The following is a 23,118-nucleotide window of genomic DNA, read 5'->3' as shown; positions in this document are numbered from 1 at the left end:
GGTATGCACTACCATGCCTGGCTTGAACGTCAGTTCTTTATCTTTTTTACTCATAGTTTTTAGTTTTTAAAAATGATTTAACACATTGTACAAGTTATTGGGTCAGCCCCATTTCTCCTCATGATGGTTCAAAGTAGTACATGTGAAAATGCTAAGGATGCTAAAAGTAGTATAGTGTGCATTGGCGATTTTCAAATATTTTTCAATGGCAATACCTTAAATCCCCCCCCCCCAAACCCAGGGTAAAACCCATTAAAAATAGAGCTTTTATAGCCAGGTGTGGTGGAGCATGCCTTTAATCCCAGCACTTGGGAGGCTGAGGCAGGCGGAGCTCTGTGAGTTCAAGGCCAGCCCGGTCTACATGGTGAGTTCCAGGCCAGCTCGGGCTACAGGGAGACCCTGTCTCAAAAAGGCCAGTAAAATAAAATAAAATAATAAAATAAATAAAAATAGAGCTTTTCAAACCCATCATGGTGGTGCACACCTATAATCCTAGCTGAAGGCAAGAAACACAAATTTGAGGCCATTCTAGACAACACAGAGAGAACTTGTACCACTTAGCAAAACAGACGCTTCTCTGATTAAAGGAGAGAGTAGAATCATCCCTCAATACCCACGTCACCATGGTGACTCCAGAAGCCTCCAAGAATCTGTTACTTGGTGGCATGGTCAACCCTGACCAGCCCTCCCCTGTGTAAGAAATACCTTCACTGGCCATTTACTCAGCCATTACCGGAGCTGATAAAACATGATTTTACCTCCTGTGAGGACCAGAGTTAGTGAATATAAAACTGTACTGCGAAAACATTGAAGATGCTACAGAAACGGAATAGTTTAAGGATATGCTAGTGCAAGTCAAGAGGCTATGAGAAGGGGTGGAGAGTGGCTGCCATGTCATGCCCATGGTTATGGGGGCTGTGCACCCCCACAGGAAGCCAGAGGAAGGCAGATTTGGGGGCAGAAATGCAGAGAACAGGGGGGTAAGCATTCTCAGAAAAGCAGCCTAATTTCCACATGCTGCTTGTCCAGGTGAGCCAAATGGGCTGATATGGAAACAGCTTTGCCAGCTTCAGCTCCCAGGAGGATCCTTAGGCCCTGGCTTGCTCTTCTAAACAACAGTTCTTGCCCAAGCAAGTGAAGCTTGCAGGGACCCCAGAACAAACAGAGGTCCAGTCTTAGGGGACTGTGCCGTGGCCAGGCATGCATATCCAGACTCAAGTACTGGTCTTAACAACACAGGCCTTGAAGTGTAAGTGCTGATCTTGGAGTAGACAGATATGATGTCCAGTTGCAATTTCCCCACTTGCTAGTTATGTGTTCTTGGCCAAGTCACTTCTCTGAATATGAATGCTCATAAAAAGGGAATAAACAGCACTTACCTTGTAAATATTGTTATAACTGGGGGTAGGGGAGGTGCTACCAGCACAATGCTTGGTATATGTTGGCTCTTGTCTGGACCAACACCCAAACTAGGAGAACCCCTGTGATGGATACTCTTTGACCACCATAAGCACTGACACCAAACTTTGTCTGATGGCCTGTGGTGGTTCAGGACACAGACTCTGGGACCAGCCACCTGGCTACAGTGCTGGCTGTCTCTTTCTGTGTGTCTGTGAGCACTAGTTTGTACCTTTTCTCCCTCTGAAAACGTGGATGGAAAATGGTACCAATCTCATAGGATTACCATGAAGATTGAGTTAAAGCACAGCAAATACCTAGAAGAGCACCTAGCACACTGCCTTACTCAGCAGAAATCGGCCATCAATGATACACACCCAACCCCAGCAGAGGTTCCAGGAAGGATGGGAGGAAGAAGCATGTCTGGCACATGCACAAACATATGCACACGTATATACATGTACACACACACACATGCATGATGTCCTACCCACTTGCCCTGTTTTACCCACCTTGTTTTTTTTCTTTTTCTGCATAAGAAAAGGAAACAGTAAATGGGGAATAAATGAAAAGCAAGTTCCTAGGATGGCTAGGGGCCTTGTGTTCTGATCTGAAGCTTGAGGCAAAACTCTGGCTGTCCAGATAGCCAATTAAAAAAAGGACGTGAAGGGCCAGCAATATGGCTCAGTGGGTAAAGGCACTTGCCACCAAGCTTGATAACCTGAGTTTGACCCAGGACCCACATGGTGGAAGAAGAGAACTGACTCCCACAAATTGTCCTCTGACCTCCACACTATCTGATGCTCACACATGTGAGGGCAGACACACACCTATATATAATAAATAAATGTAATAAAAGCAAAAGGGGTATGGTGGCCGCCTAAGAGAGGAGAGACTCTTTTTCTCCCCCATTTCAAGAGACCAGCAGCTGCTGTGCTTTGTATAGTAATCCACTGTTAGGGGAAGGGAAGGGACCTCTGGCTACTCTTCAAAAATAAATTGCTGGGCTGGCAAAATGCTCAACGGGGAAAGGCACTTGTGCCAAGCTAGATGACCTGAGTTTGATCCCTGAGATTCACATAGTGAAAAGAGAGAATAGACTCCCACAACTTATCCTATTACTTCCATGGAGAAGGAAGAGGAGAGAATGGCACACACTTGTCCCAAACCACACAAAATAAATAAATGTAATAAAAAAAATAGACAAAATAAAATTGGTTACTAAAACACCACATTCACCTGAAAATGAAATGTTTTATAGAATTTTTAAATTTTTGAGCAAATATTTAACAGGAAGAGATTCAGTATAGAAATACAAGGGTAGCTTTTATGAAGTCAGGTTTGACGGCTACACTGGGCCTGCTATCTTCTATGGCATCAACCAAGACGCTATCCTTTGTACCTTTCTGACAGGCCCACTTGCTTCCATTCCAGTTGTCCCTCCAACACTAAAGCCAAGTGTCATTTGGGAGCCATAGAATCCTAGACCTGCTCTACTAAGGTGACATGCCAGGTCCCATAAGCCCCCACCCCTACCTTTTTTTTTTCTTTAATTAATGCTGGGGTTTATGCCCAGGGCCTTCTGGATGCTAAGCAAGTAGTCTACACTTAGCTATTTCCCCAGCACACAAGGAACTCCTGATAATATTGTACACTGATTACCAGCATCCAAAGGGTAAGAGAGAGTCAAATGCATGTAATACAAAAACAAACTGTGTGGAATGACTCAGAAGGCGTTTGGTACCCTGCATTGGCACAGGGTCAGGATTATGACCATGGATGTCACTACCTGAAAAGCAGTCAGTGGAGCATTTCTCTTGGCTCAAGTCATATTCCCTAGGTGCAGGACTGTCTACCAACTACAGCCCAAAGTTGCACCACAGACCTGAGTCTCCTCAGTTCACAGACCACACCCCTACTCTGTGCTTCTGCTGTTAGACTTCCCAGTCTTGGGAGCTGGCCTCACCACAGAAGTGGGAGAGCTGAAATCTTCAGTCTGAATCTGTATTTGAGTTCCTCACCTGCCTGCTACTTCCTGGCTCTGTAAACACAAGGAAACCGTTTGACTGTACTGGGCTACCATCCTCTTATATGAAAAGCTGAGATGACTTCATTCACTTCTCAGAACACTCATAATGATCAAGTGAGCTCACACATGTGAAAGGTACCTGGAGACTCGCTTGTGTGTACACACACAGAAACACACTGATTTCAACTCCACAAAGCATGGCCAGGACATTATTATTACCCCTATTTTGCAGGGTATGAAACTGAGTTAGGAGGGTTCTGTAACTTGTCCAGGTTACCTAAGTGGGAGGTGAAGGATCCAGGTTCTGACCCTGGGTCCAGAGCCCAGTATACTTCTTTCTCTCTGTATGAGAAATCCAATACGATCCAACTCATAATCCAACATTAGCCAGCCTTGTCATCCCTTCCTGTGGCCTTGCTGCCTTCCTCTAATTGTGCAAACTGCTTTTTCCCTCTTCCATATTTTTCAGCCTCTGACTGACTAATGGCTCTAGGATGGAAGAACCATTTCTTCTGGCCACACCAAGTAGAGATTGCAGTAAGATGGTGTAATTGTCTTGCCCACCCAGACTGCCCCTGCCAGTCTCCCTCCACCATTACCTGTCCCCTGCCTGGCCTGGGGTAGGCATCCCTCTAGACCCCACATAAAATAGCCCAGCCACTCACCACTGGCCGATCCACAGAAATTGTATTTTCAGCTTCCCTGTGAAAAACATAAACATGCAGTTTCTCAGTGTCACCAGGACCAACAGGAAGCACATGGAGGATTTGTTCAGGTCATGAAGCTTTTTGATGGCCAAGATGGGACAAATGCTAAGAGAGCCCTTGGAGCTAAGTATCTATCCTAGAACCCAGCCCTGTGTAGGGACCATTCCCAACAACCAGGCCCAGGTGCATGGCCTCTTTTGGTGTTGCCCAGAGCGCCCCCAAAGCATGACCCAGCCACCTAGCAAAGAGCCTTGCACTTCTTCCAGGGACAGAGCTCTGAGTGGCAGGGTCTGTCAGTGCATCTGCAGCCAAAGGCAGGATTGTAGCCTTGCTGGCTTCCCTGGCAGTGCTAACCTAATATTTCAACCACCCTCAGTGCCTTGTATATCTCTTCTGTGCTTTATTTTTGCTCCTTGTCATTTCTTCAAATCTAATATACCCTGTCCCTTGTCCCTAGAGTATGAAGTTACATGAAGGCAGCTGTCTCCTTCTGTTTAATTCACTTCACTATCCCATTCCTAAAGAGTGTTTGGATGCAGTGTGTACTCAATAAATATCTGCAGGATTAAGGACTGAAGGAATGAATAAATGAATGTGGGCTACTACTGAAGCTGTAGGGTCAAAATCATATCTACTCAGGAGGCTGGGACAGAAGGATCAAAAGTTCAAGGCTAGCCTGGGCAACTTTGTCAAATCCTGTCCCAAGAAGTAAAATAAAAACTGAAGTATAGTGCAAGCAAGCATGAGGCTCTAGTTTTAATCTCCAGTGCTGCAAAAAAGAATTAAATAAACAAGATAAATAGCAATGGCTTTGGAGTGGGGACATGGCACAGGCTGGTGCATATATTGCAGAAACTCTGAAGGAGACTGGCCCAGCTGCCTCCAGTTCATAATGGGCCATGTGAGTGACCTCTTGGGGTCAGGTGGGGAAGGCAGATACTCACTCAGAAAGATTTCTCTTTTCAGAGAAGACCCGGAGGATGAACTCTCCCTCCTGATGGGGCTCATAGGTGGAGGGCACAATGACATACTCGCTGGGAGGCAGGCGGAAGCGCTGGGACACCTCCCGCATGTTGATGTAGGTTTTGCTTCGGGCCTTTGAGGCGTTGTACAGGAAGAAGTCCTTTTGCAGGTGCTGCTTATTTCCATGCATCTGGGGACAAGAACCCATGGGACCTGAGCCCCTTGGGAGAACTGACTGGACTCACAGCCCCCTCCAGGGAGCCCCTCCTAAAACTCTTTGTCACTCATTTCACAGTCTCTACTGACCTACTTCCAATTCCTAAGGCCTCTGACAGCTCAACTTGACTGGAAGTTCCATATCCCACTTCCATTTGCTTTTGTGTTGTGATTCAGAAATGAAGGTCAAGTCTGTAATTCTCCCAGGCAGTGCCACTTACCAGAACTGATGCTCTTCATCTCCAAATTCCTTCAGACTGAGAAGTACACCATAGATAACGAGGGGCCTCAACTGAGTTCTGAGAGAGGTGAATCCTCTCTCCCAGGAGGCAGCAACCCTCACAACATGTCTTTGTGAGTGTGTAATTGCATGAGTGTGAAAGAATGTGTGTGTGTGTGTGTGTGTGTGTGTCTGTGTGTGATGGGTAGGTGTCATGGTGAAAGGCAGAGAGTGCACACAACAGGGGTGTAGTACCCTCCTATCAGCCTTGCCCACCAACCCTACCAGGAAGCTTCTTGAGGAGCCACAGACAGACTTGGGGCCCCCAGGGAATGCTGCACACCACTGTTGGCCACTGCCACTGCTATACCTCTTTAGGAACCTGGAAACAAAAGAAAAAAACAATGCCTCTGATGTGAATGAGGGTGCAGAGTTGACAGATGGGAATGCTAGCAATTGTAGAGTGAATGCAGATCCTAACTCCCCGTATACTACCATGCCATCCCTGGCCCTATCCACTGTACCTCCTGACATTTATGTGAAAGTAAGAGCCCTGGAGGTCCAAGAAAGCCAGAGGACCTTGCTAGAAACTCCCTGAATTCTCTTCACCAGAAAGGTGTGTTTCCTGGGCTAAAGCTAGCTAGTCAGTACTATGCACCTCATAGATGGCAAAGCCAATGGTGAAGAGGTTAGCCCCCAGCTTCCGGTCCTTGCGCCGATTCTTCTGCATCAGAGCCACCAGGAAGCTGCAAATGACTTCAGAGTCATCAGGGTCATCGTCCTCCTCCAGGAGCTTCAGACGGTACTGCGGGTTGGTCCAGAAAGTGTCTGTGCCCCCCAGAAAGGAAACGCATGTTGAGCGTTGCCTCTTGGAGAAAGGGCAGGATGGAAAATGAGATGAGGGAACCTGTTCTCCTTTGTCCCCTATGTGAAGTGTAACTTAAGGTGCCAACTTGATTGCCCAAGAACTAACTAGAGCTGCTAAGGCACGGTTGCTAGGTGTGACACTGTGGGTGTTGCTAGAGGAAACTGTATATGAATTTGAGAAATGAGTTAGGAAGACCCATCCTCAACTTTGATGGGTGCCATCCAATCAGCTAGGCACCCTGATGGAGCAAAAAGACAAGAAAAGATTTCCTCTCTGTCCTGGAGCTGTGACAGCCTCCTTTTGTCCAGACTCTGGCTTTAGAATCCAGGACTTAAACCAGTGACCTGAATTCTCAGGTCTTTGGCTTTCAGTTGAAGATTACACCACTATCTTCCCTTTTGCTGGGGTCTGTGGACTTACACTGGGTCACTGTCTAGCATCCTAGGGACTCGACTTTACTGCCTCTATGATCAGTGAGGCATTTTTCCTAATAAGTCTCCTGCCTGCCTGCCTGCTCATTCTACCCATCCATCTACCTATCTAATCTATCTGACTGCTTCTATCTTTCTAGACCACAACCTCGTCTTTCTTTCTGAGACAAAGTCTCACTATGTAACACTGGCTGCTGGCTGGCCTAGAACTTACTATATAGAACAGGCTGACCTCTGCCTCCCGAGTGCTGGGATTAAAGGCATATGCCACCATGCTTGGCCCTACTTTTGCCATTTTATGCTACATATTTATGTGAATGACCTTCTTAGCACTGACCATTATAAAATCAAAACATCCATCAATTCTGAAAAACATTGTGAAGACCCTGTGTCCTATAGTATCAAATATTTTACAAGATTTAATTCTTTTTTTAAAGATTTTATTTTTATTTTATGTGTATGACTGTTTGCCTGAATGTATGTAAATGTACCACATACATGCCTGGTGCCTGAGGAGGCCAGAAGAGGGCATCTGATTCCCTGGAACTGGAGTCATGGATGGTTGTTAGTTTCCATATGGATGCTAGGGACTGAACCCAGGTCTTCTGCAAGAGTAACCAGCGCTTTTAGCCTCTAAGCCACTTCTCCAGCAAATATTTATTATTTTATATTATTTTATTGATTTTTTTGGTCTTTTTGAGGTGCACTGGCCTGGAACTTGCTTTGTAGACCAGGCTGGCTTTGATCTCACAGAGAACTGCTGTTTCTGCCTTCTGAGTGCTGGGATTAAAGGCATGCACCACCACACTGGGCTCAGATTTAATTTTTGATGTAAAAATAAACAAGTAAATCTATCTCACTACCATTTGCTTTTATCTTTGGTAAATAGTAGTATATGTATACCAAAGAATAATTTTAAAATAAAATAATTTTTTTGAGATAAACCTCTAGCCTCCACTTCCTGAGTGCTAAGATTGGAGGCATGTGCCACCACACTTGGTTTGTACAGTGCTGGGGATTGAACTCAGGGCTCTGTATATGATAGAGAAGCACTCTACCAACTGTGCTACATTCCCAGTCCCTAAAATAAATTTATGATTTATTATCAGTAAATGTTTAATTTGTATACCAATTTTATATGGCTATATACTCAGGTTTGCATATGAATTTCTCAAGTGAAAAGGAGTTGCAAGTATAAAAACTTTAAGAGCCCTGCTGTAGATAACACTGATTAATGCATACTTGCTGCAAATAGGCATTCAGTAAATCTTTGTGGAAAGCATAACTCAGGCATTTGTCTAATGATTTGGTGGGTGGGGCCTCTACTGTTTTAAAGATGGAGTTGCTCTGACTGGGTGTGTAGTGCCTTCCTCTTCTGAACTTCCATTGTCTTTGCTGTCAGCTTTACTTTTTATGACCTGCTCTTTAAGTGTCATTGGTCCCTGGGATCCAGCCTTCTTTATGCCTCTTCTCTGGCCCTATCTATCCTGTTTTTCTAGGTATCTGACCCATTTCCATTGTGTGTGTGTGTGTGTGTGTGTGTGTGTGTGTGTGTGTGTGTGTGTATGTGTGTGTGTGTGTGTGTTTGTGTGTGAGAGAGACTTTCACTTTTAACAGTCCCTTATATTCAAGTGACACCTGAGCTAAAAATCCCAGCTCAGTCTCTCTTCTGACTTCCTCCTTCCCTACCTCTCTCCTTCCCTCATTTCTTTATTCTTTCTTTTCTTTATCAAATGCTTACTGATTTTGTGTATATACAACATGTGTGTGCTCATGTGTGAATGTGGGTACATGCATGTCATGGCACATGTGGAGGTCAGAAGGCAACCTATGGTGTCAGTCCTTGCCTTCCACCTTGTTTGAGACAGTCTCTTTGTTGTTTGCTGTTGTACACATCAGGCTAGGTGGCCCCTGAACCTCTAGGGCCTCTCCTGTATGTCTCCCAGTGTAGGAGCACTGCGATTATAGACACATACCTGCATCTGGCTTTCATGTGAGTTCTGGAGAACCAGACTCAGTTTGTCAGGCTTGCATAGCAAGTGCTTTACCTCCCTGAGCCATCTCTCCACCCATCTTGTTCAGTTTTATCATGTAGCTAAATCTAATATGTGCCTCCAATTCTCTATTATAGATCTTTCCCTTAATATTCAATAGGTACCTCAAACTTTTCATGTCAAAATTAAAGTCCTCTTCCTATACTCTACAACCAACCACATAAAAAGCAAATAACAAGCTGGGCATGGTGGTGCAAGTCTTTAATCCCAGCACTTGGGAGGCAGAGGCAGGTGGATCTCTGTGAGTTCAAGGCCAGCCTGGTCTACATAGTGAGTTCCAGGCCAGCTGGGGCTACAGGGAGACTCTGTCTCAAAAAGACCAAACAAAAAACCCAAATAACATAGAGACTTTTTTTTCCTGTGGGACTTTTATTGCAACATTTACCCATCCACTCAGGCCCTTGTGCTGGGAATCTTGCTAACATTCCTCACGTTTCCTTCTCTAACCCTACCTTCTCCTCTCCATCTCTGAAGCCACTGGCTTGATTACGCTTTCAGCACCTCCGACTTGGACAACTACAGTAGTTGCCAGCTTGGTCCTCAACTATTCATTCAACATGATTGACTTGGTATTGTTCTGACAGTTTCCTGCTTAAATTTTGCTACCAGCTCTCTATGGGAAATTCCTCAGTATGGCCATTTGCTCCCTTAAATGAGGAGGATTTAATAAGTGAGTAGATGTCTGGAGTTTAGGACAGACTCAGTAAATGTTGGCTAATATGATTCTACCTAGAAGGTATTCTGTATGGACCCTTTCCCCATCTAGAGTATCTCTCACCTGGGAAGTTGCGGCAGCCTCCAGCCGAACAGCCCCTCACCCAGCGGCCCTCATTCACAGATACTGTCCAGGTCTGAAGCTTATCGGACTCCAGGGCATCGGCTGTGAGGTTGCAGATCTCCAGCTTTGTGAAATGGTAGACGAAATCATCATATGACATCCTGAAAGGTGGAAAAAAGAGAGAGGTTGGTTAGGAACAGATGGGGAGAGGCTGGAGAACATTCCAGGGCTAACAGCACAATCCATTAGTTCAAGGTCCCAGAAGATCCAGACACTGTTTGTTTGTTTGTTTGTTTTTATATAGGAGATAGGTTTTCACCTCAGAGCCCAGACTGACCTTGAATTAACTATGTAATCCCAGCTGGCCTTGAACTCTTTATCATCTTTCCTCAGCCTCCCAAGTGCTGGAATTATAGGTAAGTGCCACCATGCCTGGCTTAACACTGTCATTTCTGACATATCTACTCCAAACTATCATCAAGACTCTTCATTAGTCTTTTATGAGAGAACTGGATGGCAATTCAGTTCTCCAAAAGTTTGTTGTATGTTTAATGCCAGGCATAGTGCTAGGCACAGGGAAAGAGATACCATTTGGGAAAGAATCGTTTAAGGATAATGACACTACAAACAGAGAACCAAAAGAGTTATTCGGAAGTTGGGTGTGGTGGTGCATGCCTTTAATCCTAGCACTCAGGAGGCAGAGGCAGGCAGATCTCTGTGAGTTCCAGGCCAGCCTGGTTTACATAGCAAGTTCCAGACAGGGAGACCCTGTCTTAAAAGGCTGAAAAAAAAAAAAGGAAAAGAAAAAAGAAAAAGAGTTGTGGGGGATGTTCCTGCAAACCGAGACCCAGAAGGTTGACAAATAATGTGATGGGAAAGGGGGTGGCACTGGATACCAGGTAATAAAACCTTGTAGGCCCAGAAGAGAGCTATGTCAGGGCCAAGGAGTAAGGGTGGCTGGAACAAGAGCTTTGGTATGCTGGCCTGGTCCTGGTCATCACTGTGGCCTGCCTACTTTCTTTCATCCCTGCTGGGCCTTGGGCTAGAGTGGACAACAGGGCCCAGATCTCTCAAAGATGGAACCCAGTGGCCTCTGGTTAGGGACTGGAGTATGAGGTTTTACCTTCCTTCCCCATCCTTTACCTTTCTAGATGCTGAACTCACCAGAACTCTCCATCCTCAGTGACTTGATGCTTCAGGCGGGCTTTTTCATCTTTGTCCACAAAGCTCCAGTCCTTCCAACTGGTGGGAAAATGGAGGAATTATGGAAAGGAGCTGAAAAGGCAGGCCTTGTATGGGTTGGGACAGAAGGTATCAGAGGGACACGAAATTGAAGTAGTACACATCCAAATTACAGCCACTGTGAGCCATCAAAGTCCAGTTCTGACCCGTTATCCTCAATGGAAAATCCTTCCTGCCTTCCTCAAGAATAAGGCCAAACTCATCAGATGGGTTTATAAGGGCTGGTCTTCTCTGGTTGAGTCTTCTGTCCTCTTCACACTACACATTAAGACCTAGATTCTGCAAATAGACAAACTGGGATTCCCCTTTAATAACTGACAGCTGTGTATTTGTGCAACCTAGTTTTTGTGAATTTGACACAAACTAGAATCACTTGGGAAGAAGGAACCTCAAATGAGGAATTTCCTCCATCAGACTGGCTTGTGGTCATGTCTGTGAGGCATTTTCTTAATTGTTAATTGATGTAGGACAGCTCAGCCCACTATGGGTGGTACCATCCCTAGGCAGGTGAGCTTGGGTTGTATAAGAAACTGAGCAAGCCAGGAGAAAGCAAGTCAGTAAGTGGCATTCCATGGTCTTTGCTTCAGTTTCTGCCTCCAGGTTCCTGCCTTGAGGTCCTGCCCTGACTTTCCTCAGTGATAGATTGTGTCAGATTTGACTTCCTCTCCTGCAAAACGGAAATGATTATATCATCTACCGAGGAACTATGAGGAGTACATGAAATAACACATGCAAAGTTATTAGCTTGGTACCCAGCTGAGTTACTAAGAAAAGAACAAGTACATAAATATCTCTTCTTCCCTGACAGGAAATGGCCGGCACTGTTTCTAAGGCTGGGCCCTTTTTATACACTTTTCTCTTGAGGGAGAAAGTAAAGCATATTTGTTTCAGGCTCACTGGAGAGAATTAAGCTAAATCTGGTTCAGAAAATGCTGGGACTCAGGGAGCACAGGAAGAGGAGTGGAGTTTCCACTTGTTAGCAGTTCCTCCAGTGGAGGAGTCAGCAGGAAGTGTATCAACGTTGGACACCAAGTCAGTCTGGAAAGCACAGCAAGGGTCCTTATGGTGACTTGCAGCAGTGGAGTGGACGACGATGAGCATCGAGGCCCTTCCCATAGCAGAGCCCAGCTTGTGCATCACTCCCTCCAGGTAACCCATCTATTTTCCCACCCTACCCAAGCTAGTTGAGGGGCTGGCTACCTCTTTGTGATCCTACCACAGCACTGATGTCAATTCTTAGTGTGTGTCTGTCCTTCCCACTAGACCCACAGGAGCAAGTAGGTATCTCTGAGTTCCTCTCTGTATCCCACATAGAGTCAGACCTGAGGAAGGATTTGTTATAGGGATGATGGGGGAATGCATGTGAATGTTGACAGGAGGCAGTAAGCATACAGCACCTTGTGAATCTACTGAGAGCTAACTTGCTCACAGACAATCCCCAGTCCTTAGACCTGTATACCCTAGTTAGTAGGTGATCAGGAATCAAGAGTTACAGAGGGCTGTTGTGTGTATAGAGGCCCATAAGCCTGTGCATGGTCCTTTTCCACTGTTGAGTCCACAGGAACACAGGGGGCTTGTCATCTAGTAGAGGGAACCTGACACCAGTGACTGAGTGGGACTGTTGGGCGCTATAAATGTTCTGGAGCCTTGGTAACAACTTCTTGTATTGTTTTTGTTATCTCCCAGTCTTCTTTTCAGTGACAAGCCGTAAAATTATTACATGAGGCTTGTGGAACTTTGTATGTGGACAGCAAAGGAGAGGCTATCTCTGCCTCAGCTAAGCACATTCCCCAACTGACTGTCACATTTATTCCTGTAACAGCCATCAGGAAAGTGCTGATATTGTTCCCATTTTATAAATGAGGCAAAGAGATGGGAAGGGAAATTGCATGTCTAGTTCAGAACCCTGCACTGAGACTTTGATCTCTAGCCCAGACTTTCCAGAATCCTTCCTTTCAAGCCTATAACCATCAGCAAGTTCACTGAGTCCTGGCTTCCCTGGTGCCACTCTCAGCCCTCCTGGAGAGCCCATGCCTGTACCCTGAAGGTCTTTGGTTTGAGGGTGCTATTTCACTAAGCCCCAATGATATTCTCATGATCCACTACCCAACCCAATCTTGCCCCAGGCTCTGTTGCTCACAGGTGGGTCCCCTCACTTACCCATCACTCCAAGAGCCAGTCCACTCCACCTGGCCCCAGGGGTTCCGCAGCCTCACTAGCCTCACTTTCTCACCTTTAAACAGGGCCTAGAGAAAAGAGACAATGAGCTGCTGCTGTGGAGTATGTCTGGAAACGGGGAGCTCTGACCTGCCCTTGACAGCTGGGATGGAAGTTGGGAGAGAATACATTCTGGAGGCTTCCTGGCCCCGGCCGGGAGGGCAAATCAGAAGGGCTCTGACAGGGTGAGGGGTCTGGCCATTGTATACACTGGTGGAGGAGGACAGGCACACACATTATCTGTTTCTGTGGGGATTTTATTTATTTTTGTCTATTTTTATTTTATGTATATGAATGTTTTGCCTATGTGCATGTAAGTGCACCAATGCATGCAACGCCCACAGAGGTAAGGTTGTTAGCCACCATGTGGGTGTTAGGAACTGAACCTGTAGCAGGAGGCCTCCAAAGATGGCGCGGACCCAGAGCCCTGGGATTCAGCAAGAATTCACTTCACTTCTTGGTCTGCAAATAGCCCGCCAAAAGGAGCCCACGCCTCGGTACCCTGCTCAGGAGCCCAGTGACTGCTGACAGACTGCATGGCACGGACCAATCAGAAAACGATACGCTGACTAAAGGGACTTGGGGGCGGAGAAAAGGGAGATATAAGGCATGCCCCCTCCTGCATTAAACGAGCCTGCAGCGCCTCGCCTAGTGCTTGCTTCTACTCGACTCCCAGGGTCTGTGTGTCGTGACTCCGCGCCTCTTGCCCCCACAATCGGCAGGGGACCCGATCCAGGTTAGGGTCTTCACAGCTGGCCTGAGGAGAACCCGCAACAGAACCCGGGTCCTCTGCAAGAGCAACCAGTGCTCTTAACCACTGAGCCATCTCTCTAGCCCCTTATTTTATTTGTGTGTGTGTGTGTGTGTGTGTGTGTGTGTGTGTGTGTGTGTGCACAGCACACGTGTAGAGGCCATGGGATAACTTTCTGGAGTTGGTTCTCTCTTTCCACATTTGGTTCCGGGGTCTCAATATAGGTCTTCAGGCTTTTGCAGCAAGCTCTCTTACTTGTTAAGGCATCTCACTGGGCCTCCTCTAGATGGACCAATTGGGGAAAGATGCCCATCCTCCAGCCACAGTGGGAGAAAATAGACACAGACTGTCCCTTTATTCAGGGCACAACCTGCTATATATGTTACTGGCCTCACAAAATTCCTGTCTCTGAAGTGATCCAGGAAATCCCAGAAATCCCACAGGAAATAAAACACTGTAACTGAACACGAGAAAACAGGAAACTTGACAACAGCTTTGTAAGACAAAAATCAGTATTTCTAATTGTTCTTTGGAAACAGAAAAAAAATCCCATCTTTTGTATTAAAAGCAAAAGTAAGAGTTGTGGAAATGGCTCAGTGAATGAATCCCAGCACTTGGGAGGCAGAAGCAGGCAGATCTCAGCATTCCGGGCTAGCCAGGGCTACACAGCAAGACCCTGTGTCAAAACAAAAGCAATGACCTGAGTTTGGATCCCCAGTTCCCATATAAAGTACAGGGTACGGCAGAGCATGACTGTAACCCCAGCATGACTGGAGGGATCTCTGAAGTTCCTTGGCCAGGCAGCGTAGTTAATTGGTGAGCTCCAGGCTCAGAGACTGTATCAAAATGAGGTGAACCACTGAGGAAGATACACATCAACCCCTGGCCTCTACACGCATGTGAACACACGCACATGCACACGCACACGCACACGCACACGCACAGATAAACCAGGCAGCATCTGTGGTAAGGTCCACCTCTAATAGGTCCCGCAGGCTTGTCTACCCCTAGGCACCCAGATTGGGCCTTGAGCAGAATCTCCTGATTGGCAAGCTCTGTAGGTAGTGAAAGGGGAACAGGAAGCTAAGTCCTGACTTCAGAAAGTCAACCCAGCCAGGCTCCCATGCCCCACCAAGCCCCAATACTCACCTCCTCCAGCCCAGTGACTGAGTAGGCGTGACCTTTCACCAGCCCACAGGCCATTCTGGTTTCATACTGAACCGGAACAATTGTCTGTGGGGCATAACCAGACAGCTTGTCAGGAGATGGGGGGCAGAAGCACTGCTGCTTGAAGGCGGGTTCACATGGTCCATTTCTGGGTTCTCTGAGAGGGATGACTAATCAGCTCCCTGACAGTATGCCTCATGATCAAGAGCAGACCCTCACTGGCCCTGCAAGAGCATCAAGAAGACGCAGCCAGACCCCTAGCTGATCATGCTATCCTGATCACCAGAGAGCAAGGTAGATGCTGAGATGGGAGGCATATGAACATGTCTTTGTTCCTTCTTTTTGGACCCCTTCAGAGGAGGAGAGGGGACATTTGAGGTCTATCCTCCTTCCCCTGAGCCTATCTAGGGTTGATTATTCCTGGAAGAAGGGGTTGAAGAAAGGGGCTCAATGAATCCTACAGGTCTAAATGTTTCTCTTTTCACTCCCTCACCTCCTTCACTAGAACATGACAGTTAAGAAAGACAAGTTGCTGCACCCAGGAGGGACTGGGGAGATCCCTCCTGTGATGTGACTATGCCTGAGTGCAGAGGTGAAAATTTCCAAGCTGCAGTCTGAGGGGTGTTTGGCAGAAGGGTAGGTCAGCAAAGCACAGCCAGCACTAGATAGGCCATCCAGCATCAGCTAGCCTAGTAACAACTGCTTTAGGGGAGCTTCCTGCAGCCTTGTGGGGTTGGGAATTCCTGGAGCCTTCCTCTGGGTGACAGGTGTGGATGGGTCTGGAGTTTTTTCCATCTCAGATTTCAGTCTTCATTTGACCTGGACCATGGTGAATAGGCAGGAGATCACTAACTAGAAAGAGCAGGCTGCAAATGCTGGGCGTGGTGGCACACGCCTTTAATCCCAGCACTCAGGAGGCAGAGGCATGTGGATCTCTGTGAGTTTGAGGCCAACCTGGTCTCCATGGTGAATCCAGGACAGCTGGGTCTACAGGGAGACCCTGTCTCAAAAAGACCAAAAAAAAAAAAAAAAAAAAAAAAGCAGGCTGCAAACTGGTACATATGAAATGACAAGAGTTTAAAAACAAATGTAGATTAAGTGTATGTCTAGAAGGACCATACAGCAAATGTTGGGCAGTTGTCTTTAGATGGGGAAAATATAGGCTAAATTTTCCCCTGTGTTTTTCTGTATGGCTCAGTCTTCTTCAGTGAGCTTGTGTATTTCTGAAAGTACTAGATATAAGCCCTCTAGGCAAGAGGCTCTGTGTTCTTCATAGCACAGTGTACAAAGAGGAGGGAATTTATTGTTTGCACTGGCTGATGAGCGGAGTCTGATGCCAGCAGAATGGGGGCATGCTAGTTGGGGAGCTAGTCAGTCTTGATGGTTGGAAGCGTACACACCTGTGAAGGTCTGTCATCTGAGCCTCGGGGGTCCAGGTCTGAGTCTCTGAGCAGCGAGTTATCCATATTCCTCACCATCCGTGCAATCAACTCCCCCATGTTCAGACCAGAAGGAGAGGTTCCATAGGTCATGTTTGTGCCATCCTGAGGCCGGATGGGAAGGGTAGTGGACAACCCAGGAAAGGGGAAGAGAGATAACAGTGGAGGGTGGAAAGGGAGAGAGACAGGAAAAGGGGAAGTGATAGACAAAGCAAAAGAGATTATCAGTGGAGCACGACTGGAGAAAAGACAGAAAAGCGATATGGAAGAAAACAGAAATGTTCACCCGTGTATTTTATGCTGACTGACCTTCTAAGCCTTCCTATTCATTGGAGTGTTGGGAAAGAAAGAGGCAGAAATTGTCGCCACCCCTTCACCCCTCTTCTGAAATGGAAATTCACTGAGCAGCCCAGAGGAAAAGGACAGACCAGTGTCCTGAAACTCAGAAGGCCAGGCCTTGGCAGGGCCTCTCTTTGGTTCCTATCTCAATTCACATCACCTTTTCAGGAGGAGGAGACTCCAGACGGATCTTCCAGACAGCAAACACAATGGACCAAGGAGGTGATGAGGTCAAAGCTCACTGATTAGGAAGCTTTCTAAGGGAAGTGGTGGCCTTAGGTCCATAGATGATGATGTAGCTGGCTTAAGGAATGTGCTTTCACTGAGCAGCCAGTGGAAGGCTCTAAAGTGATTTCTACCTGAATTCCAGGGCTTGGAACACCCTTGCCCAATCTCTTTATTGAATCTCCCAGGAATATATTTCCCTTGAAAAACTGCCGATTTTAAAAATATTTTATTATTTTTACTTTATGTGTATGAGTGTACTGCCTGCATGTATGTAAGTGCAGTTTACCCATGGAAGTCAGAAGAGGGTGGTGGATTCCCTGAAACTGGAGTTAAGGATGGTTGTTAGCTGTCATATGGGTGCTGGGAACTGAACTCTGGTCCTCTGCAAGAGCAACCAGTGCTCTTAAACACTGAGCCAGCCCCACTTCCCAAACTGCCAATTTTTAAAGCCAAGAATCTTAAAAACCATTTATGTTTTTTTAAAAAAAGATTCTCACTATGCACCCCAAGCTGGTATATAAAAAGCAATCCTCGTGCCTAAACCTCCTGATTGCTGAGATTATAGGCAGCTCCTGCTTTTTAAAGAAATGCTTCTTACATTTATTTTGGGAAGAGGCACATGTGGATGTTAAAGGACAACTTTCAGGAGTTGGTTCTCTCTTTCTATCATGTGAATCCCAAGAATCAAATTCAGGAGGTTGGGTTTAGCAGTAAGCACTGTTACCTGCTGAGCTATCTTGTAGGTACAGTTCTTGCTTCTTAAAACAAAACATTCACTCTGTCCCTGAAGGAAACTGTGTGCTGCTGTTAACTGAGTGGAAGGCTTCCCTGGCTTCTGGGAACTTGCAGCAGACTTACATCAATGGAGCAGCCCATGAGGGAACCTCTCTCGATGGCTTTCCTCATAATCTTGTACATGTCACTAGGAGCATCCTTGATCTCAAAAAACTCTGTTACCCCTCCTGTGAAGTCCTCCATGGCTTCTGTGGTGTTTCCACCTTTCAGGGCTTCATAGGAACCGTGGAGCCTTGGGGAGAGGACAAAGAACAATCTGGAGTTATGGAGTTCCAGGAAGTATGACCAGCTACCAGGGCCCCAGAACTTCACTCTCAGGTCCTGTAGCCGTATCTCAATTCCCCCATCAACTCAGTGAGCTAGAGATGGCTGCTATGATTCCCTTTCTTCACAACAACAGGGCTAAGCTCAAGAGGTTAATTAACCCAAGGTCAGAGAGAGCCAGAAGCACTGTCATTGGAACCTAGCTGTCCCCACTGCCTCATAGCACTCTGCCCACTATCTGCTGAACCCAGCAGCAGGGGTGGAATGGCTCAGGTAAGAGACAGCATGGTGTTATGGATATACTACAAGTGCATGAGTTTGGGCCAAGCAAGACCCTAGGATCTGAGCTCTAGCCATACAGTGCTCTGACCCAAGATTTGTAACAGTATCAAGGAGGCAGAATTAAGGAGCTAGCTGTAGGAAGCTGAAGATTTCTTGCACACATAAATTTAAGTGTTTTTAGATAGGATTGTTACTGCCTGGGCCTGATCTTAAGCTGACTCTGGATCACAGTCGAACTCCCTCGATATACAAGGTATGTATACACATGTGCAGCTCACTGTGAGACCTTGGCTGGATTTTCCAACCCACCTCCCCACCCATCTCCCATCTTAAATGTTGCTTTACTTAGCATAAGCCTTCTCCAGCAGAGCACTCCAGAACTCATTGCGGTGGTTGGATTTGGTGAAAACCAGCTGATTGTTGTATGTTGGCAGACAGTCATCAATAACCACGTCCACCCAGTCTCCATAGCGCCAGAACTGCAAGAAGCAAGAAGCATATCACGTCTTCCAATGACCATTTCTGACTCCCACATCCTTCGGGGCTCTGAGTCAAAGTGCTACTCTTTCCTAGGCCTCGCACTCTGGTGCTTGTTCATCCTAGTCTAGATTTGTGTGTATGAATCTATTTTGAACTGGACTGTGAACTTCTTGAGCACAGGAAATTACATACCACTTACTGCCTGCAGAATCCAGCCCAGTTCTGGGTACAGTAGATCCTCCATGAATATCTTAGGTCTTGAGATTTTTAGTTCCCTGTGCAGGAAGTCTGGGACAGGGCCTGGTTAGGACTACCTTTAGATGTTCCAGATGATTCTAATGTGCACTCAGGATTGAGAATTCCTGATGTAAGTGAAGCTGTTGGGCTGACTTCAGTATTTCTTTTTTCCTTTCTTTTTCTTCTCCCCCTGCTTCCCTCCCTCCCTCCCTTCCTTTCTTTCCTTCCTTCTGTTTTAAAGACAGCGTCTTACTAAGTACCCAGGCTAGCCTTGAACTCACAATATTTCTGCCTCAACTTCTTGAGTGCTGGAATTATAGGTTCATACCACCATACCCAGCCAGCCGATCTTTCTTTCTTTTTATTTTTTGTTTTTTTGAGACAGGGTCTCCCTGTAGCCCCAGCTGTCCTGAAACTCACTATGTAGACCAGGCTGGCCTTGAACTCACAGAGATCTGCCTGCCTCTGCCTCCCAAGTGCTGGGATTAAAGGTGTGCACCACTACGCCTGGTAATTTATATAGTTCTTGATGACAAACTGAAAGAATTGGAATGGAAGAAGAGGGGGACATGCAGCATGCTGACGTATGAGATTAGAGTTATGTCAACTGAAGCTCTGAATCATTTCTGGACATTAGGAGCCTTTAGGACTGGAGGCAGATTCCTCAGAACCCCAGAAGGTACTAGAACTTCACATGCAAATTCAGCTCTGTTCTTGTCTAGCACAAAATTTGGCTCTGTGCCAAGATAATTTATACCCCAAAAGTTTCAAAAGATTGAATTAATTCAAACTAGCAGTTCAGATTACTAAAATTTTCTTGCAGGGTCCAGAAAAGGTGAATGATAGATTTGGTGTAGACCTGCCTTAAAGGGTAAGAAGTAAAAGTAGTTCATAAACGAGGGATTTCACTACAAACAAAAGGACTCTGCAGCTTCCAGAGCTGGTATCCCAAGGGCCTGCTAAAGGAGGGCTATGGACAGTCACAGCTGCCAGCCAGCTGGAGGGCAAAAATAAGACTTACAGGCCAACAGACAGGATGGCTTCCTGCCTTTCTGGGCCACAGTGGAAGATGCGTGGATTTAGAGGAGCAGAGATAAACAACTGCTTCCTCACAAGATCACAGCAGTAAAGGGGTCACTACCCACCATCAGGGCTGGGGTGGGTAGGTAGAGCCTTTCCTGGGCCTGCTAGGAAGTCAAGGCTAGGAGACTGGTGGTAGCTAGGCTATGGCTAACTTCTCAACTGTACTCTCATTTCCTCACCTGGAAGTGGAAGATGCCCGCGTAGTTTTCTGTGAAACTTTGATCATGGGGTATAACGCGGAAAAGCAGCCGCTCATTCAGGGTCAGGCAGGCAATAGCTGCAAGAAACCAGCAGTCCCCTGCAGGCAAACACAAGTGCCAGATGTCAGGTGGGATTGTCCCTCTTGGAAGAGAAAGCCCAACCCCAGCTAGTGGCTCCCATCGCTGAAGAATGGGGATTCTCACAGTGCCCACTGGCTCCATCTGACCTCACAGGGGTGTCAGGCTAGGCAAGGAAATTCTGATAGGAATTCCTCAACAGCATGAGGAGCAGGGTAACTCCCTCCCTCGGGACTGGATATTTTCCTAAAGGTGGGTCCTCTTTTTACAAAAGAAACTCACTTCCTTCTTAGGTCTCAGTAGAGACAGAGCAATGGGTGGTCATCTGCCTGGTACTCTTGCAGTGTACCCATTTTCCTTTCTGGTCTCAAAGAACACTGTGTATAGGAGAATTATTAGCAGATGTGTGTCAGAAGGCAGGCCTGTTAGGCTGCTAACTACCCCAAACCAGTTTATAGAGGGCACTAAAATATTGCTGGCCACAGGACAAACCTTGACCCTGACCATCAGAGAGCTACTTGTAAGGAGTGTGGGTTAGTGCCACCCTGCTGGTGAGGAGGAGAGGCTGAGATTATGGCCACAGCACTGTTTCCCTCCTGTGGAGCACCCAGACTATCCAGAACACAGTGTATTGGATGGAAGGGCCCAGAGCATTAGCTTGCCAAAGTCTGGAGGCCCCGATACCCAAGGTCTCCTCAGCCTCTCTGGAACCAAGATAGCCAATGCTTTTAAGTTGGTCTTGTCCTTTTTCCCTCAAGTTTTACATTGTCTCTGTTAATGTTCTTTTCAATCTTATCTCATGGAGATTTTCTATAGTCTGTACAAAAAAAATGCTTCCTGAACAAAAGCAGAAGGAGAGAAAAGGGTGGTGGAATAACCAAGCTAACCAGCAAACAGAACATTGGATGTTCTTCCATACGGCAAATGTCACTGCAGTTGAAAGACTCCTTTAATATGCAGATGTTCTGAGACAACTGAAACAAGTGTTCCAGTATCAAAGTCCTCATTTGGCAATGCATTGTGTGTGTGCACATTGATTTTCCATACTCAAGGGGCATGCTTGGTGCACAGGAGCAGAGCTGTCTTAAGGAAGAAGTATACAGTTAAAAGCAGGGCTTTTGCTGTGTTAAGTAGAGTGTGTTGGTGATTTTGAGATTCTAGAAGGGAGGCAGTAGCATGCGGCATACCTCCAGAGACACAAGGCAAAGTACTCAGGAAAAATGGAGAAGGAAACAAAACAATCACCAGCACATAGGTAATGAACATAAAGTAATTGCTGTAAAAAGATTCAGATGTGGGCCAATAAGATAGTTTAGCAGGTAAAGGTGATTGCCACTGAGCCTGGAGACCTGAGTTCAGTCCCCAGAACCAACATGGTAGAAGTACTAAGCTGACTCTCACAAGTTGTTCTATGACTTTCCCATGTGCATGCCATAGCACCTATGCACACATATATATGTCCACACGTATTAAATACATAAATACAAAAAAGACTCTAAGAAGTGTTAAAAGCAAAACTAGATTTGTGTCCCTTTACTTCCTGGAAAGGGATCACACCTGCTGATCAGCCCTGGGTCATCTGGCAGGATATGGTCCAGGGAGTTTCTTACCTAGATCTCCTTGACAGATGTCAGTTCTATTGGCTCCGCCAATGATAAACCTGGGATTCTCACAAATTTCCTGTGAAACAAGAAGAAAACAACCAGGTCATGCTAATAACAGTAGATGTCATGTGTTGAGTCCCATGATGTCATATTGCACAGGTGACAGGAGCTTTAAATGCACTGCTTATTAAGTCTCCAAAAATAGTCCTGTGCATTGAATACTATCATCATTCTAAATTTTCAAATAAGAAAGCCGAAGCTCAGAAGTTAGGTGTGTTGGTGTACACCTGTAAATCAGCACTGGAGAGGGCGAGGCAGGAGCATCACTAGCTTGAGGCCAGCCTGGGCTACATAGGAAGAGCCTGTCACAAAACAAAACAAAACAAAACAAAATAAAACAACTGAGGATCAGAGAGGGTAAGAAAGTTGCTGCGAGGTGGTTGTCCTTTTCTCTTCCCCTACACTGTTAAACTGAATAGTATGTACCATCAGAGTTGGGGCAGTGCCATTTCTGTCACAGTTTTGACAAAGTGACAGCAGAACTTATTGCTTTTTCTTATTCTATGACAGAAGAAAGGATGTTGGAAGGAACAAAGATCTTCCTCGCTAAGATTTGGAACATAGATATTTAGAGTCAGCATATGTCCCAGGGTCTCCACAGGCCTTGGAAGTCGTGGAAACAGAGAGTAATTCTAGTGTGAGCCTCACCTGCACCCTCTCTATCTGTTAGAGGGGGAACATCTTTAAACAGACAAACACCCACCCAGCACAGCACAAACTCACCCAGCACAGCTTTGGCACCAGCAGTTTTCAAGTTCCTGTTACGTGAAGCACACCAGAGGCCAACAGAGGGCGCTCTTGATTTTAGTCAGAGCTGTCTTGAATATTTTTATTTACTTTTTAACTTTTAAGCTTTAAAAATAACCATAGATTCAGTCTTTGGATTTCAACACTGTCCTTCCCAGTTTCAAGAAGGACATGCCTGTGACGTGTGTTCTCTGTCTTTCTGTCTCCCTATCTTTCTTCCTCTTTTCACAACACAATGTGC

At 46.1% G+C, this 23,118-nt stretch overlaps 1 protein-coding gene across 3 annotated transcripts in view; it reads right to left on the bottom strand.

The window, feature by feature from the left end:
* Capn3 (calpain 3) overlaps nt 1-23,118 on the bottom strand; it is a 57,008-nt gene that overhangs the window by 4,384 nt on the left and 29,506 nt on the right. For 2 of the 3 annotated variants that reach the window (XM_008846821.2, XM_008846820.2), the window contains exons 2-15: nt 22,077-22,146; nt 20,368-20,486; nt 18,734-18,867; nt 17,906-18,074; nt 16,442-16,585; nt 15,024-15,107; nt 13,067-13,152; nt 10,829-10,906; nt 9,665-9,825; nt 6,192-6,361; nt 5,904-5,915; nt 5,079-5,287; nt 4,093-4,129; nt 1,911-1,928 (exon numbers count right to left, since the gene is read on the bottom strand). In XM_008846821.2, coding sequence (XP_008845043.1) covers nt 1,911-1,928; nt 4,093-4,129; nt 5,079-5,287; nt 5,904-5,915; nt 6,192-6,361; nt 9,665-9,825; nt 10,829-10,906; nt 13,067-13,152; nt 15,024-15,107; nt 16,442-16,585; nt 17,906-18,074; nt 18,734-18,867; nt 20,368-20,486; nt 22,077-22,146 — 1,491 coding nt within the window. The remainder of the gene's footprint in view (nt 1-1,910; nt 1,929-4,092; nt 4,130-5,078; nt 5,288-5,903; nt 5,916-6,191; nt 6,362-9,664; nt 9,826-10,828; nt 10,907-13,066; nt 13,153-15,023; nt 15,108-16,441; nt 16,586-17,905; nt 18,075-18,733; nt 18,868-20,367; nt 20,487-22,076; nt 22,147-23,118) is intronic. The other variant, XM_008846822.2, reaches the window with a different exon arrangement.

The sequence above is a fragment of the Nannospalax galili genome, unplaced genomic scaffold (genome assembly GCF_000622305.1).
Source record: "Nannospalax galili isolate Female #2095 unplaced genomic scaffold, S.galili_v1.0 scaffold342, whole genome shotgun sequence".
Taxonomy (NCBI): Eukaryota; Metazoa; Chordata; class Mammalia; order Rodentia; family Spalacidae; genus Nannospalax; species Nannospalax galili.
The sequence above is the reverse complement of the archived record's forward strand: the minus strand, read 5'-3'. Positions and strand labels throughout refer to the sequence as shown.